The following is a 25,332-nucleotide window of genomic DNA, read 5'->3' on the forward strand; positions in this document are numbered from 1 at the left end:
ATCGAGACAAGACAGTCAGAGAAATACGTTTGGTAGGTGGTGTCTGTCTTCCTGAAAACAGGTGAAATACGTTCCAGAAACATCTTCGTTAATGCCTTGTTCATCAGTTCTCTCTAGCACATGGCAAAATCCTACCCCTAAAGGTAGGGTGGAAGAAGCCCTCTCATGGTTAAGATTAAATCATTGTTATAAACATCACCCCCACACTCTTCACGTTGTGTTATACCACCAAAGCTAGTCCCTGCGTTCGAAGGGCCGCTCTGGTCCTTGCAGGCCTCAAGCCTCTTGGCTCTAACAGCAGCCTGCACAGAGCAGCAAGAGGAGGACCCGTGACAGCAGGAATGAAGGGGCAGCTCCAGAAACTGAGTCTTCCAGTCTAAATCACCTCCTGCTACTAAATTACCACCCCTGTTGAGTGCATTGGCACCTGCAAATCTCATCTCAACCTCCCCCCCTCCAACCTTCAGCCCAACATATTGCAGCAAATCCCAGTGAGACACAGCTGGGCCCACCAACTCCCATCTCCCAAGCTTTGTGCTTGCTGAGGAAAGCATGCAAGCAGGTGGCATTGGGAAGCACCATTGAATCATTCTTGTCAGCAGCATGGAAACACATTACTGTCATGTGCTGTTTGGCTTTCAGTGTGGTGATTTCAGATGACAAACTGCTTGTTTGATTCTTCAGCTCAACACATGGGTGACATCCTCTGCTGCTGCACTGGGACACTGCAGAAAGTGTGCAGAGCCCCATGTGCCCGAAATGGAAAACCAAATGGAAAACCACATGAAATCTATACCCATCCAGGAATGATGCATCTTCTTGTGCTGTCATGCACTCTAATTTACTTTAACATGTTATGTACTTTAATATGTTATGTACTTCTGACATGGCTTCTCTTTCTAAAACTTACTGGTTTTGCTAATTCACCCAGGAAGTTTTGTAGCTAATCCACTCAGGAAGTATTTGGAAATGGTGCCAAGAGCACTCAGCCAGCGAAGGAAGTATTAACCTCAGCTCCAGCCTCTAGCTGCTCTCATTTGTACATATGAGAGAACAGAGTCTAATTTTGGGGAGAAGGGTGGGGTACTGCACTGGGATGACACTGCTTTATGGCTAAATTCACAGGATCTGATTATATCTCAAACTTTCTCTCTCTCTCAACCAATTTTGTTTGTTCCTTCCAGTGACAAGTCATTAAGACAAAGTTTCTCTGCCTTTCTAATGAAACTACCTACAGTGTAATGCTATCAGGTAGCATTCTTACTAGGATTTTAAGGTTGTTATTTAAGGATTGCAAAAATAGAGGATTGACATTCCCTGGGCATGTGTTATGTTGCCAGTTTGATTGTACTCAAACTTCCAAATCTAATCTCAAAATAAATAAAGTATGTTCACAATGTCCCAGCAGAAGCATCCTGCTGTCTCAGTGATGTGATAAACAAGAGCAAAAGCCTCGATCTTACTTTTGCTCAAAAAATATATTTCCTTGTTGTGGAAGATAAAAGCATCCTTCTCCTTGAGGCTCGAAGGAAAAGAAGTTATCAGCTATTGAGGCAAAAGAAAATAAATCACAAAAGAGTACTCAGGGCAAGAAAAGAGAGCAGAGAGGGAGTTGATTATTTTTTTTCTCGGAAGGGGGGGATTAAAAATAGCTTAAGAAGTACACAGTTGTGGAAGCTTTCATAGAACAGTCAGGGATAAGAACGACTCAAAACACAACAAAGTAAAAAGATCCTTTCCTGAGGCTAAAGCAGATTGCTTTCTCTGAGCTAGCAATGTATTGTTTCAAGCATGGCTGGAAAGAGGCTACTGGTGTTTAATTTCTAGCTGTCCAGAAGATGGAGGAACGTGTCCTTCTGTGACTAATGAATGCACATAGGAGAGCTGTCAGAGCGCTGGAACTCCACAAGCAGGGGAGGGAAGTATTGTAGACAGTATGTGTAGCCTATGGGGTGAGATTATCCCAGTGTCAGAGTCTGAGCACTGTATTTGTCCTGTTTATCTCAAATTCACCATGATAACATTTGTTTTATTCCTTCTTTCTGTAAAGAGAGACCTCCTAGAACCTTTGCATTCCTTCCTCTCACCTTGTTCACCTGTCACAGGCAAGACAAAGCAGCAGACACCTAGTAATAGCCCACCTGTAGCGTGCAACAGCATTTATAGACTGGCTGGTTTCAGAAGGTCACTGGTCTGTATTTAGGGAAGAAAATGCCAGGGCTTCTAGGAGAGGCAACTGTCTGGTAATTGTGCCTCGGTACATAGGCAGCTCCAGTTTCTTACAGCTTTAGAACTGCTCCTGTACTCTGACAGCCAAAGCTATGAAGGCCAAAGCTATAAAATGAAATATTGGGTATGAAACCATCACAGGAATTTCTTTTATCCCTGATGCTCGATAATTATATTTGGCATTTCTGCCTGGTCAAGTCTGTCAAGCCAAGTGCAATTTCTGTTCTTAACATTCAGCGTGTTTGCAATAACCCTGTAAGGCCCATGGAAAAGGTCTGGACTTTCTGCCAACAAGGGACAGGTTTTCAATCTTTGTGGCAAGTACAATGGAATACTATTCAGGGTGGGAAACAAATGAATTTAATATATGATCCATTTTTAAGTACAGGTCTTTTTAGCATAAGCCTTTCTCCAGTATTGCTTTCTTCCAGGAGAGTCTTCATCAACAGCTGTTCTAAATATCCCTCAGCAGATCCTGGCAGTTTGATAATACAATCAAGGTGCACATTTACTTTTCTGTCCTACTGCTGGTTTATCTGAAAGCATCAAGTCTGAGTTGGGAAGCTTTACCAATTATCTATTTATACTGAGGTCATTTATGTTTCAGTCTGAACTCTAGACAAAGGGCTCTAGAAAAACTCTAGGTTAAGTGTAGCTGACCTCTCAGTTTTACAAAAAAAGAATGTAAAGCCCTTTACAGAACTATAGGTGCAATCATACAAATCATATCACTGTACAAGTACTGAACACCCAAGACACACTGCAGAAGGGATTCCTGGAGCAAAAACATTTCTCTTGTTTGATTTATTATGTTTAAGAAAACATGACTTAACACGTCCTTGGTACATAAAAAGGTTTACACCAGCAAATCCTTGACTATCATCCCAGTTTCTTACTGTAAGCAGTTTCAGTTTCTCAAACTCTAGACTTTAGGCTAACCACTTGGGTTCAAAAATGACTGTCAATGCATGTAATGGAAGTAAGTAGTTAGAAATTACTTAATTGATCCTCTACTATGAACCCTTCTTCTGCAGCATCCCCAGCTACAGTAGTCCCAAAGCCAGCTGCTATCTGAATAGCAGCAGGCCTATTAAGCCTCTTATATACTTGCATTCTAATTCCTAAATTGGGTGGCCAGAACCTTAGTCTCTGCAATTGCTTCTGTAATTAAGATTCTGACAGTGTTTCTATTATAAGCCCTGTTTTCAACCCAATATAATTTAAAGAGGCTTCGCTCTTTTTTTACCAGTGGAGCAAACCTATTGTCTGTGGTTTCATATATATTGTGTTACTTCCTAGTTAATAATCAAGCAAATCTTTGAAACATTCAGACATCTTTCATTAACTCTGTGCCCTCTCTTAATCATTCACCAATGCCTCTTCTATTGTAAATACAGGTATTTAAAGGTTATTCTCCTCTATTATGCCTGCTCTTAGTCATACACTCCATAAAAATGCTTAACACTAGCCTTTAAGCCAGAAATCCGGGTCTGATGGCTGTATGAAATGGGACAATGAGCCAGAGTGAGAACTGCAAGTTTAGAGTAACAACCTCTGGAGGCAGAGGAGTGAGGAGAGTGATTTCCCTAAGCCCATCCTAATATTCAGGCACACATTTTCAAAGGTTTGTAGGAGAATAGGTTTATTTTGCAGTTTGATCTACAGTCTTAGAATCTCAGGTGAAACCACTGTGGCCACAGGAACCAAGTAAGGATTGTATAAAAAGCCATTCTGTCAGAAACCTACGACTGTAATACTTTTCATTGTCAAATCTGTGCCCTTACAGGTTTGTGTGAAAACTACTTACTAGTGACTAACTCAAACAGAACTACTGGGTCTTCAGCAGCTCTGGGAAGACAGGCGGAGTTAACCCATACTGCAGCCAAGTCAATCACTTCTAAGAGTCAAAGTAATGAAAGCTTCAGTTAATTTACTGTGTTCTATTAATAGCACCTCCACAAATTAGTTTTGCTGAGTTTCTGGTTTCTGAAATAAAAGCCTTGGTTCTGGTCTCAACTCACTGGGGAAAGAGGGCTGTAGATTACCTTTCCAGTCCTTCTCCCTCTGATCTGTTGATGGCATCTGCAGTCCTCTGTGCTAATTACAGCAGCCAGAGGAGCTGTTCCTGATAATAACCAGAGCATGACAACGCTGACTACATGTCTAATACGTGGCCATGCTAGGAGCTCTGGGGGGAAAGCAGAGAGCAATTCTGCCAGCAATCTGCTACTTGAGCATTCCCCTTACAGAGCTGCAGCGTGCTAGGGCCAACCCTGCTGACAGTGTGGCCCTTCCCTCCTGCTGACATAAGGAAGCTGCTGCATGGAGCAATAGGATCAAGTCAGAGTTTTCAGTTGAAAGCTTATTAGCTCCAGCTCTTTCTCTGCTGGATACAAGTCACTCCTAATTATCTCACAGAAAACTGCATCCCTTCCCTTGTGCATTAGTGTAAATTGGCAATAATGCAATGAAAATGGATGGATTTTTATAGTGGTAAGAAGCTTGAGCAGTCAAGACTAGACTCTCTGAATCTGGAGGGGTCTTTCTGTGTTTTGTGGAGCGCAGGGGAAGAACCAGCCCTGCAGTGTTCTCACTGGGAAGAGTATCCCAGAGAGCAGCCTGTCCAGCTAGTGCCTTCCTCCCTTGCATTTTGTTCCCTTTGCTGCTGCGTAGCAACTAATGACTGTAAAAACAGCTTTACAAAAGTCCCACACTACTCCTGTATTTAATTAACTTCTAGAGCACCAGACCATAGTATTGAATCACAACCTGCCTAGTTTCAGGGGGTTATTTGGTCTGAGGCTCACTAATGCTTGGCTTCCATTCCAAGTGCTTCACTGCTAACTTCTCTCTGCTTTTCAGACACGGTCTGGTCTTTCCACAGCTGTTCCCAGCAGCAGGCCAAGAACACATTCAGTCTCACATCTCTCACATTTGCACAAGTGCTGACTATTGCTACCTTGCTTTTGGTCTGGGGTTTTTTTATTAGATAACCTCAGTTCTGAAACACTACTGCTCCTAAACGGAAACTGTGGGGAGTGTATATGAGTACTCCTGCAGCCTGATGGATGGCTTCTATGTGTCAGCAAGCTTTTACCAGCCATTTGTGCAAGCTAGAGCTATATATTTTCTTTTTTTTTTTTTTTTTTTTTTTTGGTAGTGCTGAAGGATCTGTGCTTTATCCCTTCTGCTGGTTTGAAGTATCGAGGGTGCACAGCCAGGTGGATGCCTTCCAAGTAGCCATAGTTTGTCCCCTGTATGCTTGCAAAGGAGATAAAATCTCCTTGGGCACCGCTAACAGCTGAGTTTTCTTGGACATATATCAGACTCTTTATAGCTCTTCAAACCCCAGCCCTGCTCTGCTGAGACTGGACTCAACAAGTAGATATTCTGACCTGCAATTCCTCATCTTGGGCAATGTGTTAAGAGCAGGAGTGAATGAGGTCATACATTGATTAAGGGATAAAAATTGTTACAATCAAGAGCTATCTTAGGACTCATTCTCTTCTCAGTCACTGGACACTGCTGCTCTATTTCTGCTATCTCCTGTTAGTGTTTGCTTGTTTTATCTATTGAAGATGCGGGTCTTCCCATAACTCTGGCAGTATTCACTTAATTTAATTTCAAAGGCAGTCATTAATTAAAATTATTCTATTTACTGATTCTTAATAATGCCTCAAAAGCTTTTGTTCTGGTGTATTTGTCTATGTTTCAGTTTAAGGCCATTCCTGCAATAAATCATCATTTTCTGCCTGTCTTAGCCTCTAAGTTATTTGGGTCAAGCAGGCTGGTTTGTGTGCTGAATTTCAGTAGCTCCCTTCCTGCTATGCATACTTGGGCTTCCCTGTCCATCTTCACTCCTCTTTGCACCACTAATACAGAAGGGTTTAAGGAAGGGGAAAAGAAAGAGCTGCTTTTCTTCAGGAGCTGATGTCCTGCCTGTGGAGGGAGGCGTTTGCAACACGTGCTCTGCAGAAGGGCAGCGGGGCTGTTTCAGCTACTGCAAGCTGGACCTTAGCCAAGAGCTGTAGCTGAGGGTTTCAAGGAGGCCACTTCCCCATCCGTCTTACTCAGACAATTGTATGCAGTCTCCAAACTAATAATTCATCACTTGCATGTGTGTGCCTTCTACTTCACTATTGTATTAACAAATTAAAAAGGCACTCATTTATTTATTAAATTCATTATTATTCTTATCAAATGATGACATGTTGTTACCCAGGAAGATGCACTTGCTACCTCACAACTAATTATACCAATTATGTTTTCACGATTCTACCACAAAGCACAGCTCATTAACTTTAATTACTTCTGAGATGCTGCTCCTGAGATACACATAGAAGGGACCAAGTAGGTTACATTTGCTAGTTAATTTCTGCAAATGCAGTTTGTTGTCATTAGGTCTTAAGTGATCCTTTCAGGCAATCTTGTTCCCTATTTCCCAGGTAAGTTTTATGTCTTTTGCACCTAAGAGGGTTCTAAATGTTTCTTTTCCTTTACAGACTACCCTTTTGCCGTAGAACATTGAATCAAGTTCAAGGATATTTCCTCAAATAAATCTGGTTCAGCCTTTAACGGGAATCGATGGAGATCTGCAGGGAACATCCTTCTTCACCGAGGTGGAACCAGCCCAAAAGGAGTGACAGCATTTTGATGGAAAGCTGAGATGCTGTGGTAAGGCAAAAGTTCCTACAGAAAAGCATCCTGGGTCTTGCAGCAATGCACGTAGCTTATGTCTCCAGAGAGGGGCCAGGTCCGTATTTCTCTGAAGGGGATGACTAGAATGATTAAGAACAAAATATGGTTGCCCATTTCTGGTTTTGCCACATGTGGGCATGAAATTTCTACAGATCTCCTAAGGAAGAGGGAAATAGAATTTCTTTGGTTCTGTGAGACGAGGACAAACTGACCACTGATGCAATGGTACTGTCTGGCTCTCAGAGGGTGTAATGCCTGAGCAGGCTCAAGGAGCTGCAAAATCTCTGTCACCTTGCTTCCCCACTAGCACCTTTAGGAGAGGTGAAGAGCCCTTCTCCTTTGAGGAGGAAGATTTGCGGAAGCTGGTGTAGGTTTTAACCTTGTTTGTGTAGACTCACATGTATCTCTACAGGATACTGTAACAAATTTGTCACATGGCATGAAGAGTACAGGAATTCTTTTAAGATACAGGTCATTTATTTATTCACTCTGCCTCCTTACTTTGCATTGCTGCCCCTGGGCATGGGTTGATTTCTTCTCGTGATGATGATGAGAGGCACTGTCCAGGGGTGTGAGCGTTTCTGAGCTGGGGTGCAGGCACAATGCCGATCTGGCCATGCCTAACCAGAGTGCCTGAGAAACACTGGCTGTGTGTTCCGGTGGAAACACCCGGGCACAGTGACGGGGCCAAGGATGGGAAGAGGGTCGGGCATCTCTGTGGGCAGCACAGGGGTAGATCCCACACACAGTGCAGCGAGCCCTTTGATTCTAAGGACTGACACACACAGGGAAACGAGTCCAAAAGAAGTGAGGAGTGGGTTTCTGGTCGTGCTGGTCTGGAGTTCTGTTCCGCGCTGGGTTGAGGATCTGAGGATCCGCCGCGTTCCAGTTCCCCAGCAGCCGCCTTCCCGAAGGTGAGCGGTAAGGGCAGCGCTCGGTAAGGAGGTCACCTCCCGGCCCGGGGTGCCGGAACCAGGAGCCGCCGCTCCGCACGGGCGGGCTGTGCGAAGGCCGCGCCTGGGCCTCCCGTGCACAAGGGCCGCTGAGACAGGACGGGGCCGTTTAGCTCGTGGCTCCGTAAGGCTCTCGGGAACCCACCGCCCGTCCCCTCCGGCTGCGCCGGGGCATCACGGTGGCTCGGGGCTGGATCTACGCCCGCCGGCGTTCCCCCTTCTCCTGGAACTCCGCGGGAGCTGAGGGGCCGGAGGAGCCGGCAGAAGACGCGGCAGCCGCCGCCCCGCCTGAGGCCCCGCGCACCCCGCGGCTGCCCCTGCGACCAACAGGCGCAGATTGGCCGCGCCCGCCTCGGCCGCCAGGGGGCGCCAGAGACGAGCGGGAGGGCCATGGTCCCTCGCGGCCACCGTACAGCCTCAGCCTCCCCAGGGAGGTGGGAGGGGCTGAACCGGCGAGTTCTGGCCTAGGGCGGCCGCCGTACGGTGTTCGCCTCCCTTCGCTGGCGGTGGCCCGGCAGAGGGCGCTGTGGCACGCGCGCCCGGCATGCCCTGCGCGCGGCCTTCGTCCGCCCCTCCCGAGCCGGGCGGGAGCGAGTGCCACGTCCCCGGTGCGTGGGGCTTTGTGCGGGGAGCAGCGCTGCCTCCCGCCCCCGGCCATGGGCGCCTCGCAGAGCGTCGAGATCCCCGGTGGGGGCACCGAGGGCTACCACGTCCTGCGGGTAAGGGCGGCGGGGCGGCGGACGCGCCGTCAGAGCGGCCGTTGGGCTGGCGGCGGCCCGTGGGCCCCGCGGCCTCTCACTCCGCCGACCCGCGCTCGAGCGGCCCGAGGGGCTCCCTGTGCCGGGCGGCCCCAACGCGCTTCCCGGCGGCGGCCGGGCTTCCCGGCGCCCGTGGCCGGGCCTCCGCCGCCGTCAGCGGCGCGGTGCGCGGCCGGGTCCGCACTGCCGGCGCCCTGTCCCGGGGGAGCGGGGAGGAGAGCTGCCCGTTCTCCGGGCGCCCCGCCGGAAGGGCTGTAGCAGGTAGAAGGCCCGCGGTAGCAGCCCGAGCGGGGTCCGAGCCGCCTCTCTCGGGCCGGAGGGATCCGGGGGCCCGGTCTGCGCCCCTGCTCTTCAGGTTGTGAACGGACCGGTGCGGGGGAGGCGGCGCTGGCCGTTGGGCAGCCTTTGAGGGAAAAGCGGCTTCTCTGGAGAGCGCTGTTCGCACGCTGCCTCGCACACGCTCGAACGGCGCCTTAGGGGCTGTAACCCTTCCGCTGCCTGGCTCGGCTATCGCCTTTCCCGGCCGGGATGTGTCGTGATCGTTGCGTCGCGGTCTGAACTGGAGCAGCATCACCCCTCAACAGGAGTTGCAGGAGCGATAAATCAAGGTACTTAAATGGCAGACATCACTCCTGCCAGGGCTGTGTCTGCAGCGAAGGCGATCTTGCTGTTTTCACAGCTTCTGTTCGCACTGTGCCCACACACTTTGGGTGCAACAGAGTATTTTGGTAGGTCGGTGAGGCTGCACTAAAGGTTTTGTGAGCAGCCTTTTGGAAGCCCGTCCTTCAGCGTGTGTGTCACGTCCAGTGAGCAGAATGGTGCCCGAGTTGTGTCCTTGGATGTGATGTGTGGTTTGGGTTGGAAGGGGCCTCGGAGATCACCTGGTAACTTTGCTGGAGTTTCTGGTAGCCTTGCCCATGCCGTAGCACTTTGGCTACTGTAGCCAGGGCGTCAGCACCCGGCCTGCAGGCGCTGTGCTGGGATAGGCATTTGTTGGCATCTGGCCTCCTCAGATCAGCCCAGAGCTTATCCCTGCATTTTACTCATGGGAAAGAGCACAAGATCTCAGTTTATGTGAATTACTCCTTCCTTACCAGGCCTTTTGCTAGTAGTGAGTTGCAACTATATGCAGAATACCATGGTGACAGAAAGAAGAGAGATCATATTTAAGTGTTACAAATGCTGCTGTAGTACTTTTCAGAAGCAATCAGTGAGGTTCTGATCAAATCCAAGTTTTCATCTGTTGAAATTGACACATAGGCTAAAGTCATGGTGGTGTTTTTCCTTTTCCATGTTACTAGTATGTAGCAATCCACTGTTAGTAATACGTGGCAGTCCTTTCTGTCTTTTCCTTTTCTCCCCACAAAATCCACTTTTGCCATTAGGTAAAAGTGACAGACTTTTTTTTATAAGCATACTGTAGCCTAAATATCAAGTGCTTTTTTCTCTTGGGCATTGTAAAATCATTAAGTGCTCTGCAGTAAGAACATCAGTTCATGTGTCAGATTCATCATCAGTTCTTACTGTTTAATTAAAGCACATTATACTTATAAAAAGATGCATCTCATTTTACTCATCTACTTGTTTTTTCTTGTATTCTTGCTTGAATCTTGGCATCTTTTGTTTTCATTTAGGCACCTTTTGGTTGTAATGTTTTTGCTGTGGCAGTGTTTGATTGCCTTTGCAATTGGTAGGTGTGCATTAACAGAGGTGTTTCAGCTGTATTTACATTAAATGCAGGAAAGGACCTGCCTGTCATCTCAAATAGGCTGATGTCTCTATTTTCCACTGACTTCTTGCTGATCTCTTCAGATGCCACAACAATGAGCAATTATTTTTTACTGTGGACAGGCATCTTCAGTTGCATCACGATCCCGCTCTACCAGAATTGGGCTGGTGCTTCTATGCAGTTGGGAGTGTAGATTCAGAGTAGAGAAAAATTCTGGGGTTTCAGAGTTATAATTTGGAATGTTTCTATTGAAAAGGACGTGGGGTACAAGTGACTAGAATTTCCCTCTGCAGTTTTCCCAAGTTTTCATTTTGCATTCAGCATTCTGCTCTAAGTTTGATAGAGACAGATGTGCCCAGCTCACGCTCTTTGAGGAGCGTGACACAAATTCTCTGTCTGCACAGACAGACCTTTGGTAGAGCTTGAGGTTGAGCAGCACTGTTTTCTTCTGAACCCTGCTCAAGTAGACGTGCTTTCTGAGCTCAGTGTTGTTATCAGATAAATGAGAATGATAGGAAAACAGCAGTGCTCTTTTGGTATTAACAGAGCTAATTCAGATAAGGTCAGATCTCTTTGATAACACCACACTCCTGTAAATAGTACACAGCACGCCACTGTTGGAACACTAGAAAGGTGTCAGAAAAATCTCTTCAGTTGCTGGAAGAATTTGGGTGGAGCAGATAAATGAAAATTGTGTTTAAAGGCCACGAAACAAACGAACCAACAGCCCCCGGAGCTGAGTAGAAGTTTGTGGAGGGTTGAGCAGCTGGGACTGTTCCAAGTCATAGGTTTCTTACAGTGAGACTTGGACTGTATACGCTGCCTCCCTACAGAACCCACAGCAAGTCACTTGCTCTGCTTGCCTCAGACAGCAGCAGAAATACACACAGCAAGCGATCAACACCCTCGTTAATTTCTGATGCAATTTTGGGGCAGCTCCTGATAATATATATTTGGTGCAATGTCACTTTCACCGTGAGCTTTATCATCAGTGCTCTTGTAACAGGAAATAGGGATGCACCAGGACTGTTGGAGGAAAGTGATTTCATCACACGCTTTGTTGGGGTTTCTGCTTGAGAAGTAGCCCAAAGGCCCCTGGGTGTGTTGTTGTTGCTGGTTTTTGGTGGGGTTTGTTTTCTGAGGGAGAGAAAGCTACAAGCTCTTTTGTTGCCCAAGTCTCTTCATAGGTAAAGCTATTAAGTAGTTTTATGTTTGAAACAATTCTTTAGAGTGCGTTTTTAGTCATCATCTGTGCTTTTGCTCTTAGACTTCCATCCACTCATTCATGTGATGTGCTTGAAAGTCTTGTACCCCCAGGCTGGTCGTGTGCAATGCTCCTTGTCTCTAGGAATTTCCTTCATGGCTTGTTTTTTTTCTCCTACATAAGCTTCCCTTGACGGAAGTTCTGTGGCCGGTTAGAGCAACTGTCTGACTGTTGCTCAGTGTGCATCTGCTTCTGCTCTTCAAAACAGAATGAAGGAAAGTTTTTTGAATAACTTCTTGGTCAGGAATGTGAAACTGCTGTAGATTGTCTGGGCTGTTGTAATGACTTAACAGGTTCTTGAACTAACAGATGATATCAGAACTTTTATCTGCGAGGGATTTGTCTGCTTCTGTGTTATGTGCTGTTTGGTGCCCAGAGTTTGGATTTCTAACTTCTGCCTGAGTGCTTTGGTTTGTTGTAGCAGAGATAAGAGTCATCTCTTGGTGACAATGTGTTTACTTTTTAAGGAAGGCTCACATTTTAAAAGAGTGAAATAACCTGTGCTAAAATGACATTTGATGCTCTGCATAGGGATTCTGTTTTCTTACAAAAACTTATAAAAGTTTTCACTTAAACTGGGTGTTTCATAAGGAAATTTGGTACAGTTATACCATGCAATGGTAATGACAGAAAGAAAATAGGTTGTCAGATGTAATAGGAGTTGCTTACATGTGATACAGAATGAAATTATAGTTGGGGAAGAACAGAAAAAAAACAACTTTTACCATTTTCTTTTTCATAATAAAGTGAACATTAGGAAGGATCTTGTGGGGGCAGGAGAAGAACTTTGGAGCCTTTGCTCTGTGACAGTTGTGCATTTAGTGCTGGAAGGTAAGCTTCTGAAAGTTTAATTGGGGACTAGTGTAAGTTACCTGACCTTCAGAAGTGGTGGGAGCTTTCATTGCCCCCTGAAATGAGGGTTTCCATGCCTGGCACTTGCTGTAGCACTGCTCGCTTGGGCTTAAATTTATGACCATTGTGTGACTGAGCAGCCTTATTTATGACATGTCATGTGCAACATGTACCCTGTAAGCACAGAGTGACAGTGTTGGAAAAGGTGGTCAGCAAAGAGAAACTTCACGTATTTGCCAAAAAATAAGTCTTTTTAGTAATGCAGGTCAAAATTAGTGTCTTCACCTTGAAACCCTGTTTAATTCTTGACAGTGAATTAGAAGTGAAATAACAAGTGTGCACTTGATGTGCTGAGCAGCCCTGCTGCCCAAGTGCTGTCGTCTCAGTGAGACTGAAGTCCTGCAGCAGTATGTGAGGCTGAGAGCCACGCAGCCCTGGTCTCAGCCTTGGTCTGCCTCCTGACATGCCGCATTCTCCACAGGTTTTCTTCTCTGGCTCTTGCAAAGCTGCAGCAGTGGCAGTCCCACAGCTTCCCTGGGTCATCTGTTCCACTGATTTTCTCTGCTGTTAGGAAGCCACAGCATTTCCCCACAGGTGCCTATAATTTAGATGTCTGAAGTAACAGCTGGCTTTGAGAGCATTAGGCTTCCCAAGCTGCCGTGGAGGGTATCTTGCCTGCAGTGGCATCTGTTGTAAATGCTCTTACCTGATTATTTCCCAGTCAGTCCTTACTCATTACAAAGGCAGGTTACTGGATACCTGCTTGGGGCATACGGCAAAGCTGCACAAAGCCAGGCTGCTCGGGAGGCCTAGCGTTTGTGTGCCTCTACACGGAATCTCTACTTCCATCATTAATAAGAAGGCTTTGTGCCCTGGTATTTCTTTCTGTCCCTGGTTCTCCTCTGTCGCTGTAGGTCCTGGGAGAGAGCCATGGCCCCAGAGCTTTGAGCAGAGCGCTGCGATGTGCGTGTGGCACTGCGTGCCGGTGGTGAATCCTGTGGGCAGCTGGCCGAAAATGAGGCGGTGCAACGAAAACGCTGTATGGGTCAGGGTGACAGTTGTGCAGGGCTGAGTGTTGCAGCTTTAAGGAGGAGGCTCCATGTGGAATGAACTCCGTGCTTCTGCTTTGCATCTCTGGGACTGCCAGGCATAACAGGGAAATAGGAAACTTCCTGTGTCTGAGCCTGTGCCTGGTGCATGAGATGTGATGACAGAAGGGGTGGAACTACATGCTTCTGAGGTGTGTTTGCTGGATGCAACTGTGAGAGCTTGGTTTCTTTTAGGGACAGCTTCCTGGTAGTTTTTACATGCCCACCTAGAAACAGACTGTGAAGAGGTAGATGTTCAGGATTGTGATACAATTTGGGGAAAGGTGTTCAACATCTAAAGATACTTTGGGCAGATTTGCAGTCCCTTCACTGATTTGAGGCAGACCATAAATAGTTCACTTAGAATACCAAATCTATACATCTGGGTGACAGGACGCTTGACACTGATGCATGCTGAACACCTGTCATTCTCATTTATTGTAGATGTTCCTTCTTTAAAAGATTACCTTACTGGTCACTGGTGGCTCACAGTGTTTGAGGTATAATCTTTTGCAGGTCATGGGGGGAGGGATGTTGTCATGTGTGTCATGTGGGTTTGATGGGGTTGTCTTGGGTTCTTTTAAGAAGTGCATTTTGAAATGGAGAAAAATCTTAGAATAAAGAGTGGATCATGTCAGGACTGCTTTTGCAGCTGTCCTACTGGCTGAATGAAGTCTGCTTTTAATCATTTCAAGGCCGTGACACATACCCATTTCTAACAGTCTGTGGTTTAGCTGTGTTGGTTTGCTGCCTTTACTGATTTTTTTAATGATGAGGTTTAGAAAGGCATGCTCTGTCTTTAAAATTCCTGTTTTCCCAGTGACTTCTGAGACCACCTGCTGAATTCATTTTGGTATAAAGGCTTTATGTCAGGCTCATTAAAAACACAAGATGTCAAGTTCTTACATGTCCACATGGTGGAATGAGCAGGGGCGGGAGGCTGTTGAAGTACTTTGACGTCACCTCCCTAAACTGAGTGAAGGGCAACAAACAGCACAAGCTCATCCTACATTCACGGCTAGAAAACCACATCAGAGGAGAGGATGTTTTGAATGACTGATTTACAAGGGGAAACTTCAGTGCAGTTATAGTGCATGTCCATAGGAACATCTGCTTTCATGAAACTGTTTGTTTAACCTTTCTTTGGCAGGAGGGCCTCGAGTACCCAACAGATAAATAAATGCTTTCTACATTTGAGAAGGATAGTGCAGTGTGTGTTTGGCTCTCTGGGGCTGTTCTCATAAAGGAAGATTTCTGTCTGTGGAGGCTGTTGTCAGGTAGCTCTGCGTTACTGGAAGTGTTAGTATCCAAAGTTAAAAATGAGCTCTAGGGACAGTCCACTGATGTCAAAGCAGCATCCACAGCGTGCCTGGGAGTTGGTGTCAGAGGGTCTGCTGAATGTTGGGCAGAGGTAAATAGACTCTAAGATGACAGTTTTAGTAGTAATCAAGTTTCCTCTTCCTCATGTTAGAATATTTTGCTCTATCTGAGTCATATTAAGAAATCTCAATTCCTGCAGAATCAAACCAGTATTGAACAAACTACCTGTCAGATGGAATAAGCTGTAATGTAAGAAGCCTCCCTGTAAATGGTAATGCTTTTCAGACCTTTTTGGAAGATGAAGGTAGCACATAAAATGAAAAGCCAGTGGGTCAAATGAATCAGCTTACAAATAAAGATAGATATTCTTTGCTACAAAAGCTGTCGGAAAATCTGATAGCCATATTGGAGTTACTTTTGTCTGTCAGCAATGTGTGTGATAGTGAAAAAACAACACACAAAATGCCACTTGGTTACTTCATTTGGAATTAAAAGCATACTGTAAGCTTTGAGGAGCATCTGTTAGGCCTTGTCCTAGGGCAGTGGGTGAATTACTGGAGCTGCCATGGCTGCAAAATTGGACGTGTCCCTTTTCTTACAGCTTGTTGGTATGCTGATGAGTCGTTGGTTGTACAGATGCCCTCTGTGTCTCAAGAATGCCAACAGGTGATGTTTAATCATGAGATAACAATCTGTGACTCTCCTTTTCCTCTAGTATGTGTAAGATAAAAATCGGGGCCTGATGTGTGTACTTCTGTGGAAAGATATGGCTTTTCCACCGGCTTCTTCAGCATTCATTAAGCTTGTCCTTTAACCATGATCTCCTTTATTGAAATAAATATCTAGAATTTATCTGCTGCGGCTATTAAGCAGTGCTTGTCCCAGGGAATGGCAACTTGTCATTCCTCAATAGTTTATAAATTACTGATTAATTTAAAATGTTTCTTTTATTTTTTTAAGGAAGGATTTTTTTAGTCCAAAAGACTCTATTTGAACATTTAAAAACCATACATGCAAACATCGGTAGATTCTAGAACTACGGTTTGCACAAGCAGCAATGTAATTCTAATCTGTGAGTTGGCATTGCTACACTTTTGCTGAATTCTTGTTTAACTTCCTTAGGTACAAGAGAACTCACCGGGGCACAGAGCTGGACTGGAGCCATTCTTTGATTTTATCGTGTCCATTAATGGTTCAAGATTGGTAAGTGTGCTGCTGTTCTATAACTCTGAACATCAACTGTGTTAAGAAATTTTATTTTTTGTAGGTAAACAAATGCATTTGTTTTATTTAAATGTATATAAAATATTTCTTGGTAGTTTAAAATGAAGAAGGCCTGGCTGCATCAGAAATTAATTCCCTTCACCCTGTAGTTACAATATCAAAATATAGCTGGAGAGTGAGGATGCGGGTGGAGACACTTTCTGCAGATGTCTGCACAGAAGGAAGATATTCCTAATCCACCCACAGCTGATTCTTCTAGTGCCCCCCTAGTTCTGTCTGTAAAACTGCCTGTGTGAGAACTTGCAAGCTCGTGTCAGTCAAAGCAGCTTGGTGGACAGAGCTGCTGTCAGGGCTGTCACCTGGGTGGGAATTCTGGGAGCTTGTCAGGTAGAGCTGTAGTGAGACAATGGACTGTCATAGGCTTTTCCACTGGCACAGCTGGATTAAAGAAAGCCTGCAAAGCTGAAGGCGTGTTGTGTCACGGGTTAACTGTTCGGAAAACATGACCCCTTACTGTGAAATCCCAGGTTTCAGCAGAGTTGTGTCCTAGAATTGTGAAGGGACTGGAAGCTTGTTATAAAATGCATGTACATGTTACAGTAATGCCCAGAGGTTGTAGGGCCTGTGAAATACAGAAGTGGTGCTGTAGGACTGGGTGCTCTCTGTGCTAAACACTGAACCAAGCTCTTGTTTGAACCTTCGCAGAATAAAGACAATGACACTCTCAAGGACCTGTTGAAAGCAAATGTTGAAAAACCTGTAAAGATGCTAGTATACAGTAGCAAAACCCTGGAACTGAGAGAAACATCAGTGACCCCCAGCAACTTGTGGGGTGGACAGGGCCTGCTGGGTGTGAGCATTCGTTTCTGCAGCTTCGATGGGGCCAATGAAAACGTGTGGCATGTTTTGGTATGTACCAACTTCCAGGTAGTTTTCTTACTGTTGCTTAGTTAAAACTTTTTTATCTTTTTCTGAAAAGTACTTCGAAAGGGGGTATACCAGCCATGAGATCAAGTGGGTCTGTTGGCTCTTCACTCACTTTGGGTTTGGCAAGACTTTTGAACTAGAGGTGTATGTCTGAGTAGATTATCAAATCTTGTATTTCAATCAGTGGTTTTGTACCATACTTGGACTTTGTGACAGTATCAAGAGACACTGTCATCTAGCCACTGTGTCACTGGCTCAGTGGCTGTTCTTCTAATTGTGTTAAAAACTTGACTTGTCTGTCTGTCTCAAAGCTTGTGTGAAGTGCACATCCAACTTAGTGTTTTGTAACTTTCCATCTTAAAACTAGGAAGTGGAACCAAATTCTCCTGCTGCACTAGCTGGACTTAGACCTCATAGTGACTATATCATTGGAGCAGATACTGTCATGAATGAGGTAAGTATATAAAAATAAGATGTTGATTTTTATAAAACTAAAAAAAAAAATTGTACCAGAGCAGTTTGAAACACCCCCACTTCTGTCTCTGTTCCATGCTAATGGAGAAAAGTTAATGCAAAGAGGAAGGAGCTCTGGCCTGGTGCCTCTGTGTGCTTAAATGCAATTCTGGAAATAAAACCTGCTTTTAAATACCTCCGTGAAGTCAGACAGAGCCTTTCTTTGTACTCTAATGTTAATACTTTACATAGCAGATTTGAAATGTGTTGTGCCACGTGTACTCTGAGTTGCGCTAGCAAAGCACCTTGTGGTAAAACAGCACTGCAGCAACTGCAGCACGGCGCAGCTGCCAGGTTCAGTTACAGAAAGTTAGGACTGGGTAGATGATTGTGCTGATATCGAACCATAAACTTTTTTGTCCTTTTCCAGTCTGAAGATCTCTTTTCCCTGATTGAAACACATGAAGCAAAGCCATTGAAACTGTACGTGTACAACACAGACACAGATAATTGTCGGGAAGTGGTGATCACTCCAAACTCTGCCTGGGGTGGAGAAGGCAGGTAAGGCGGCAGCATGTTACAGGGGAGGGGCAGCTTTGTTACAGTACTCGCCTAAAACCTGCCTGCTTAAGTCTTCTGCAAAGCCAGGAAAAGGGTGCTGTTAGATCCAAGGTGTTTCTGCTATACTAAATTACATATTTACTTGAAATTGAGACTGAGTTACTAACAGGGAAGGTGTGTGGGGGGGTGTATTTACAGTCAGTAACGGAACACAGCTGTACAGAACTTATCTTGAAACTTGTAGGCGTCAGGAGTCGTTCATATATTGCTTGCTACAGAGTATGTAGTTGTAACGTCCCTTCACTGACTTTTAAATGTTCATGTTTTCAAAGCCTAGGATGTGGCATTGGTTATGGGTATTTGCATCGGATACCTACACGCCCATTTGAAGAGGGAAAGAAAATTTCACTTCCAGGACAGATGCCTAGTGCATCTCACAGTCCCCTCAAAGATGGCTTCACAGAGGTAAGTTGTAGTTGCTCCTTTGGCATGGCAGAAATGGAATAATGATGTTTTATTGCTTTTCTGCTTCTATCTGCTCTTGTGGAAGCAAACCCTAGTGAGGTAACTTTCGTTTTCCCTTTCAATAAGGTTCAGCTGTCATCAGTTAACCCCTCTGCTACTCTACCCCCCGGCTCAGCAGGCCTTGAGCAGAGTCTGTCAGGACTTTCCATCAGTTCACCCTCGACTGCTGTCAGCAGTGTTCTCAGCACAGGTCAGTATGGAGGTGACGGACCTGTGGAGTGGGGGGGGGGGTCTGGCTGTGCTGTGTTCACTGGGGTCTCAGTCAGTTTAAGAGGAGGCAGAAAATAAGATTTTCTCTTCCCCAAACTTTTCCTAACAACAGAGGCTGGAGTACTGTGATGGGGCCCTACTTACTCACAAAATAATTGTAAACAACTTGTATCAGAAATATGATGCTTGTTGTTTAAAATGTTTTGGGTTTTTTTTATCAATGCCTTATGGTTAAGGCACATAGTAACTCTCCTGTAAGCAATTATTTATTTCTACTCCTTGAGGAAGGGAAATGAAGTGTTCTATGCTTAAAATGAACTTTGTTTTCTTGGGTACTTCACCAGGTGTTCCAACAGTTCCATTGTTACCACCACAAGTCAGTCAGTCCCTTACCTCTGTGCCACCAGTTAACCCAGCAACTACCTTACCAGGTGAGTAGGTAAAGTTTCTTAAAACCTTTCTGAAGTAAAATTGTAAGGGACCAAGGGAATAGAGCTGCCTTTTCCACTGCTTTTTGGGGGGTGGGAGGGTATAACTTCATACAGCTTAGGTGGGTCATATTAGAGATCTCTACAGAACCTCTACAGTTTTTAGAGAGCTGCGCAGTGTGTCTGAAGCGGAAGTATGGAGTTGGCAACAAAGTTACAGTCATTTACCTTTTAGGGCCCCTTGCATCCAGTTCAGGATTTCTCAGGAAGGTATTAGCTTCGCTACTTGCAACATTTCTTGAGTTGATGTTACTTTCCATAGTTCATAAATTGTGTGTTGCAAAATACTTTTGCAGAAAGCTTCACAGTTTCTGGTCTGTTCTTTGCACTGGGACACTGGGACAGAGGGAAGATCTGAGAAGGCACATACCCCTGTTTCTGCATTCTGTTCACCCAAACCCCTGCAGTTTAGGAGGCTCCAATTTTAATACTCAGCTTGATCATTCCTTCCTAGTATAGAGGGCCGATGATATAGAGCTGTGTGATACAGTTACTGTTTCTGAATTATTTAGTAATTTAAAGTGAAATAACAGCACTACGGGTCTGTGAAGTAGTGTGTGTTATTTCCTGATAACAAGGAACACCTGGAGCACTTATGGTCCAGTGCTGCTTGCAGTGGGTAAGGTGAGGGTCATACAGGGTTTCAACATGTAGTTGGTGCACTGGTACAGGACTCAGTCGTGCATTCCAAAACACTGAAGGAGTTGTATTTTATGTCTTGTATGCTAGGAGACAAGTAGGTAAAGATGTGTCCAAAAGTTTTAAGAAATGCTTGGAGACATGACCTCTAACATAGAAAACGTGTAGTAGAGCTATGTGCAAGCAAACAAGGACAGGGAACCTTAATCTTGCCTAGAGAAAGTAGCAAGCTACTGGGAAGGTCACCTGCTGTTAATGTCCCCTACCCAGCCCTTCCTCAAAATCTGCAGACACCAATTTTCCTTTCACCTTGTTCTCTGAATGGTGTTATTGCTTTTCTGAAAGCTGTTAGAGTATTTCTTGCAATTGCTAGTGATACTGTAAGTATTAAATATACAGGTTTAAAATTTTGTGAGTTTTTGTGAGAAGTTCAGCTTATTTCAGATTCTAAAAAAGTTCAAAGCAAAGTTGCTTATAGCTGAGCTGCAACCTCATAGAGTCAAATGATGTCAGCCTTTGTGGCTAATGAACTCACAGGTAGGTAAAGATGGCTGGTTTTTAATCAAAACGTGTGTGCAGTGGCCTTGTTTAAGACTTTTCTCCTCTCTATTTCTTATTACTGTAGTATTAGCAGTTCATTTCAGAATAAGCTTTCTCTGAGTTTAACACAGAGTAGGAATAGCGCCCTTGTCCTAGAAATGCAACTCTTCTAAGACAGGACATTCAGGAGTGTAAAGATGATCTGTAGCAAACACAATGATGGAAAGGCATGTGTTGTATTCATCATATGTTTCTCTTCTATTTTCAGACCCTCTTGACTGAAAGTTACTTTGTCTTGCCTTTTCTGTATGGTTTTTATGTTTAAGTCTTGTTATGAACTAACTGGAAAAGCCTAATAGCAGATGAATCAATATTAGAGATAAATACTCTGTATTTCGTCCTATTATTATATTCTGCCATTGAAATGTGGATCAGAGGGCTTCTGGTACAGTGCTGTGGTGGAATAACTATCTTTAAGGACTGAACTTGGGATGCAAGCCTACTAATTCCTTGAAATGAGATTCTACTTTCCTCAGAAATACCTGAGGAAGGTCTTGTAGTCCAGACTTCCTGCAGTAGGTATCTGTTATCACTGTGCAGTTTAAAAGCTGAAACATTCTTATATGTGAAAGTGCTAGTCAGGCTGTGGATCAGTGTAAAGGAACTTTAAATGATTGATAAGCTCTCAGAAACAGGAAAAAAAAAATGTAAATTTTCAGCGGTAACTTTTCCACTCTTCTTGTAGGTCTGATGCCATTACCAGCAGGACTTCCCAACCTGACTGATCTGTCCAAACTTAATTTACCTGCACCACACATTGTTCCAGAAATCATACAGCCTGGTACGTGCTTCCGCAGACCCAGACACTGCAGGGGTGGGTCTGTCCTTGACACTCATTTAGACCTGTCTGCTGGAGTCCTGAAGTGGATAAATTTCATGTTTGCCTGAGATAGGAGCTGACAGTAGTGCCCAGATTAGATAGACAAAAGAATATGTCTTTATATAAACTAATTCCAAGCCAGTATCTGTATCTAGTTGTTTCATTCCTGGCACAATCTCATTTGAGATCATAAATCAGGTGACATAAAATGAAAGTATATCATTTTATGGGTAGAAATATATAGGTAGAAGAAAATATGGGGTCTGTTTCCTTGCATGCTAGATGAGGAGATAGAAGTACCCTGACTGAATGCCAAAAGTTTGACTAGAGTATAACTAGAGTTACAGTTTTGGATAAAACAGAACTGCTGAAGGTGTGCATGGAGCAAGCAACAAGCACTGGAAGCCACCATGGAATAAGGTTCTTGCTAACTTTGTTTCTCTGGTGGTTTCAGTGAATGCCAGCAAGATGTGATCGTTGTTGTTAATGCATTCACCTGGTGCTCTGGGGAGGTAGAAGGAAACGAGTTTATTCTGATTCTTCAGTTCTGAAATCTGAAGAGTATCAGGCTTGAAAGCAGCCTGCTGAGTCTGCTGCAGGTATATTGTGCTCACACTTCAGCTCAAAAAGCTTCCTCCTTAGCAAGGGGAAATAGGAGATTAGAGAAGGTAGTTGGGAGCAAGCAGTGGATCTCTCCAGCCTGCCTGTGGTGTACAGGAGCTCACTGCTTTGTTTTTCTCCTTAGGTTTGCCATCCCTTCCCTCCTTGCCGCCTCTGAATCTAATGGGAATAACACCTCTGTCAATGCCACCCAAATGTGTTCCTCTGCTTCCTTTGGTCACAGAGGCATCTACAGTGCCTACAGATTTGCTTCCCTCCGTTACCCAAGCTGTAAGCTTTTCCATCAACCCTGTCACTACTGTAAATGTAGAACAGACCTCTACGTTCACCTTGGATAACGCTACCCCAACTTCTAAGGCAGCTATTGTCGACAGATCAAGTGAATCCTCCATAGTTAATGAGAAAACATCTGGAGTCACAGATACACAAGCTTCTGAATCATAACTCCAGATCGCTCTGTTGGATTGGCTTGGTATTTATTTAGCCATGGGATGATACATATTTGAAGAGCAAGCTATCATTAATTTCATACTAGTTTGTACTTAATCTTTAGGAGTCCTGTAAATAATACGGAGGTATAATAAAAATAAAAGGGGTTTATAAAGTGTGTGTGGTGGGAGGGCAGGAAGAGTACTTGTATGTAACCAAAAAAAAAAGTCAGGGTGGTCAATAGAATTCCACTGCCAAACTCGGAGGTATATGGTTTTAATATAGGCTGACGGCCTTAGCCTGCTAGGCCTGTCCTTGCTTATAACTAGCAATCTTTGCTTCTGATAGAAATGAAGCAGTTGTTGCGCGTGACATTTATGTACCATAGTTCTTGTTCTTTGCAAATATCTTGTTACTACAGTGGGGATGAGAACGTTTAGTCCAAGTTGTAAATTTTAACACTGCAAAACTTCCACCTAAAGGTATTTCTATTAAAGTTGCTGAGTGGCCTGTTAACTGACATCTCGTTATTCAGCTGGTGCACCAGGTTTTACTTTCAAGCTCTTGAGAGATGCTCGAGCCGTGTTCTGTGACTGCTGCTGCCTCATTTCATACGCCCACTGTAAAATGGCATTTGGAAGGGATACAGGAAATGTGAAATGTAGCACACAATTTGGCACTTCATGACTACTGTAAGACAAATTAATGGATTAAGCATACATACAGCAATAAATTCCTGGAATTTTATCCTTTGTGTGACCAAATAGCACATTCATTTGTTTAATGCTTAAATTCTCATTTGACTCTTTTTAGCTCAGCAATCTAGCACAGATCTGTGAAAGGGGTGCCCTCCAGAGGGATGGATCCCAGGGGAGTGCCAGACTTCCTAACGCCAGGCAGGGTCAGCACTAGTGGTTAGATCCATTGCAGCAGTGAGTCATGATATATATGTGGCTTTTAAAATTGATGTTCAGAGTACATTTTAGATCACCTGTAGATACACCTGTATAAACTGGTGTGTACACTGTATTCCAGGTGGTGGCCTTTGCTTTTGGTATTGGGTGCTGTTGATGTGGAAAATGCCTGTACTCCAGTCCTTCTGTGCTACTGGGATTTCATTTGCTGCAAGCATCTGCACGCTTCAGCCATATCATTAGCAGGCTGGAGCTGAACTCTGTCTCGACAGCTATGAAATAATCCCTTTTGGCCATATGGTGTGCCTGGTCACTGTTTGGAGTAGTGGTTGCATCTCACTGCTGATTGTATGGCTTCCACTTGAACTAATTGCTTGAGATGTCATCTCTAATACCTGTTGTCCTGTCTCATCTTTCTCACCTACATGTTCCTTTCCTCTGCCCCACCACTTCACACTTCCTTCCTGTTGGGTCAGAAGCCTGTGACAAAGATGGACCCCCACATACTACTTTTTCACACTATGAGTAGTTTCTTCAATTAGCAGCTGGGAGTGTGTGAAATCCCCCCCACCTTTTTTTTTTTTTGTATTTTTGATTTACCTGTGTGAAACCTTGGCCTGAGGAGAAGGATGTTCCATCTTTCTTTCGCTGCATACAGAGAAAGTGTCACAGGCCTATCAGTCTTTCCTGTAACTTCTTATGCTTCTGCAGCTGGAGTCCTCATTGTTACTGTTTTCCTTATCCAATCTAAGAACATTTAGAATAATTGCTGTTTGTAGCCAGATCCCTTGATGGCCTGTTTGCCATACTGGAAGGTCAGCGTCCTTTGGAGTAATAGCTGAAGTTAGCTGGTGTGTTCTGTGCTTTCCAGCAGCAAGTTGCAAATTTTTGTAGGTATTGTGTAGTTATCTGCAGTAGCAGACAGACACAAGAAGATGCTTAGTCTGAAGTCATACACTGGGGTTAGCTACTTTAAGGTTCCTGGGTGGTCACTTTATACAGCCAGCCTTTTGACAGGCGTGGAAGTAAGGCAGTGTTTAGTGTAACCATTAGCCATTCTGCTAAAGGTAAGGGAACTTCAGCTTTGGAGGTGATTTGGTGGTGCAGAATTTAAGCTGTAATCTCCCAGCTAAAAAGTCATAAACACTGAGAAGTCAAAAACCTAATTAAAATAGAACCAAGGGCCTTAGAGTCATACTTAAATAAAAAATAATCATAAACTAAGTTAAGCTACATCAGGGGCCTGGCAACCACTGTAACCTTGTTTGCACCAGTTACATACTCAGTGGTTAATGAACAGTTACAAACAGGCTACTAGCTTTACTTAAAGCACTGACACATGGAGTTCTTTACGAGTACGGACAGCAGACAAGGAGACCCTGCCTTTGCCTGTGATGAACATGTGGTACTGTAAGACCAGTGAGGTATTTTCCTGCTGTGCCCAAGGCTGCTCCGGGGGCAGGGGCGTGCGGCAGCGGGCGGGGGGAAGCTCTGCCCCGGGCACCCCGAGCACACGCTGGGGGGGCGCGTTGTGCAGGTTGAGGCTCTGCCGCTGCTGCTGCTGCTGCTCGGGAAGCGGCCGCTCGGGCCGCAGGAGTGTGCGCGGGGCGTTAATGGCCGACGCTTCGTAGCTTGCAGGGGTCGTTCCGTCGGCTGTTCCTGAGCCCCTGACAGCCATCTTTTGAATCAGTCCTGTCCAGCATTCCCCCTCCCCGGCAGCAGCAGCTCCGCTTGTTCCCGGGGAGTAGCGGCGCGGGGCCACGAGATGGCGGCCCATGGTCTCTTTCCGCGGCAGTTCTGGGCTGAGGCTCAGCGGCGGGGGTGGAGCCACGGCCCCGCCCCCAGCAGCGGCGGTAGGCAAATGGATGCCGGCTGGATGCTGAGCGGCGGTGCTGCAAGGGTCGCGGGTAGCTGTGAAACCAACTGATCTGAAGGCAAGAATGGGCTGAGCCTAAACTCGGAATTTTACTGGCAGCTTGCTGACTTAGGCCGAGCTAACCACGGCGCCGGGTGAGAGCTGGTTTGGAGAA

The 25,332-nt window shown here is 45.1% G+C and overlaps 1 protein-coding gene across 1 annotated transcript; it reads left to right on the forward strand.

Annotated features, from left to right (window-relative positions):
* The first annotated feature begins 8,521 nt into the window (after window positions 1-8,521).
* GORASP2 (golgi reassembly stacking protein 2) lies at window positions 8,522-23,122 on the forward strand. The gene is made up of 10 exons (XM_084264318.1): window positions 8,522-8,599; window positions 16,014-16,094; window positions 16,821-17,024; window positions 17,410-17,496; window positions 17,926-18,056; window positions 18,389-18,521; window positions 18,648-18,771; window positions 19,136-19,222; window positions 21,204-21,299; window positions 22,084-23,122. The coding sequence occupies exons 1-10, from the start codon at window positions 8,537-8,539 to the stop codon at window positions 22,401-22,403; spliced, it is 1,326 nt and encodes a 441-aa protein (XP_084120444.1). The 5' UTR covers window positions 8,522-8,536; the 3' UTR covers window positions 22,404-23,122.
* The last annotated feature ends 2,210 nt before the right edge of the window (window positions 23,123-25,332 follow it).

This window comes from Gallinula chloropus, assembly GCF_964237585.1.
Source record: "Gallinula chloropus genome assembly, chromosome: 5".
NCBI classification, from domain to species: Eukaryota; Metazoa; Chordata; class Aves; order Gruiformes; family Rallidae; genus Gallinula; species Gallinula chloropus.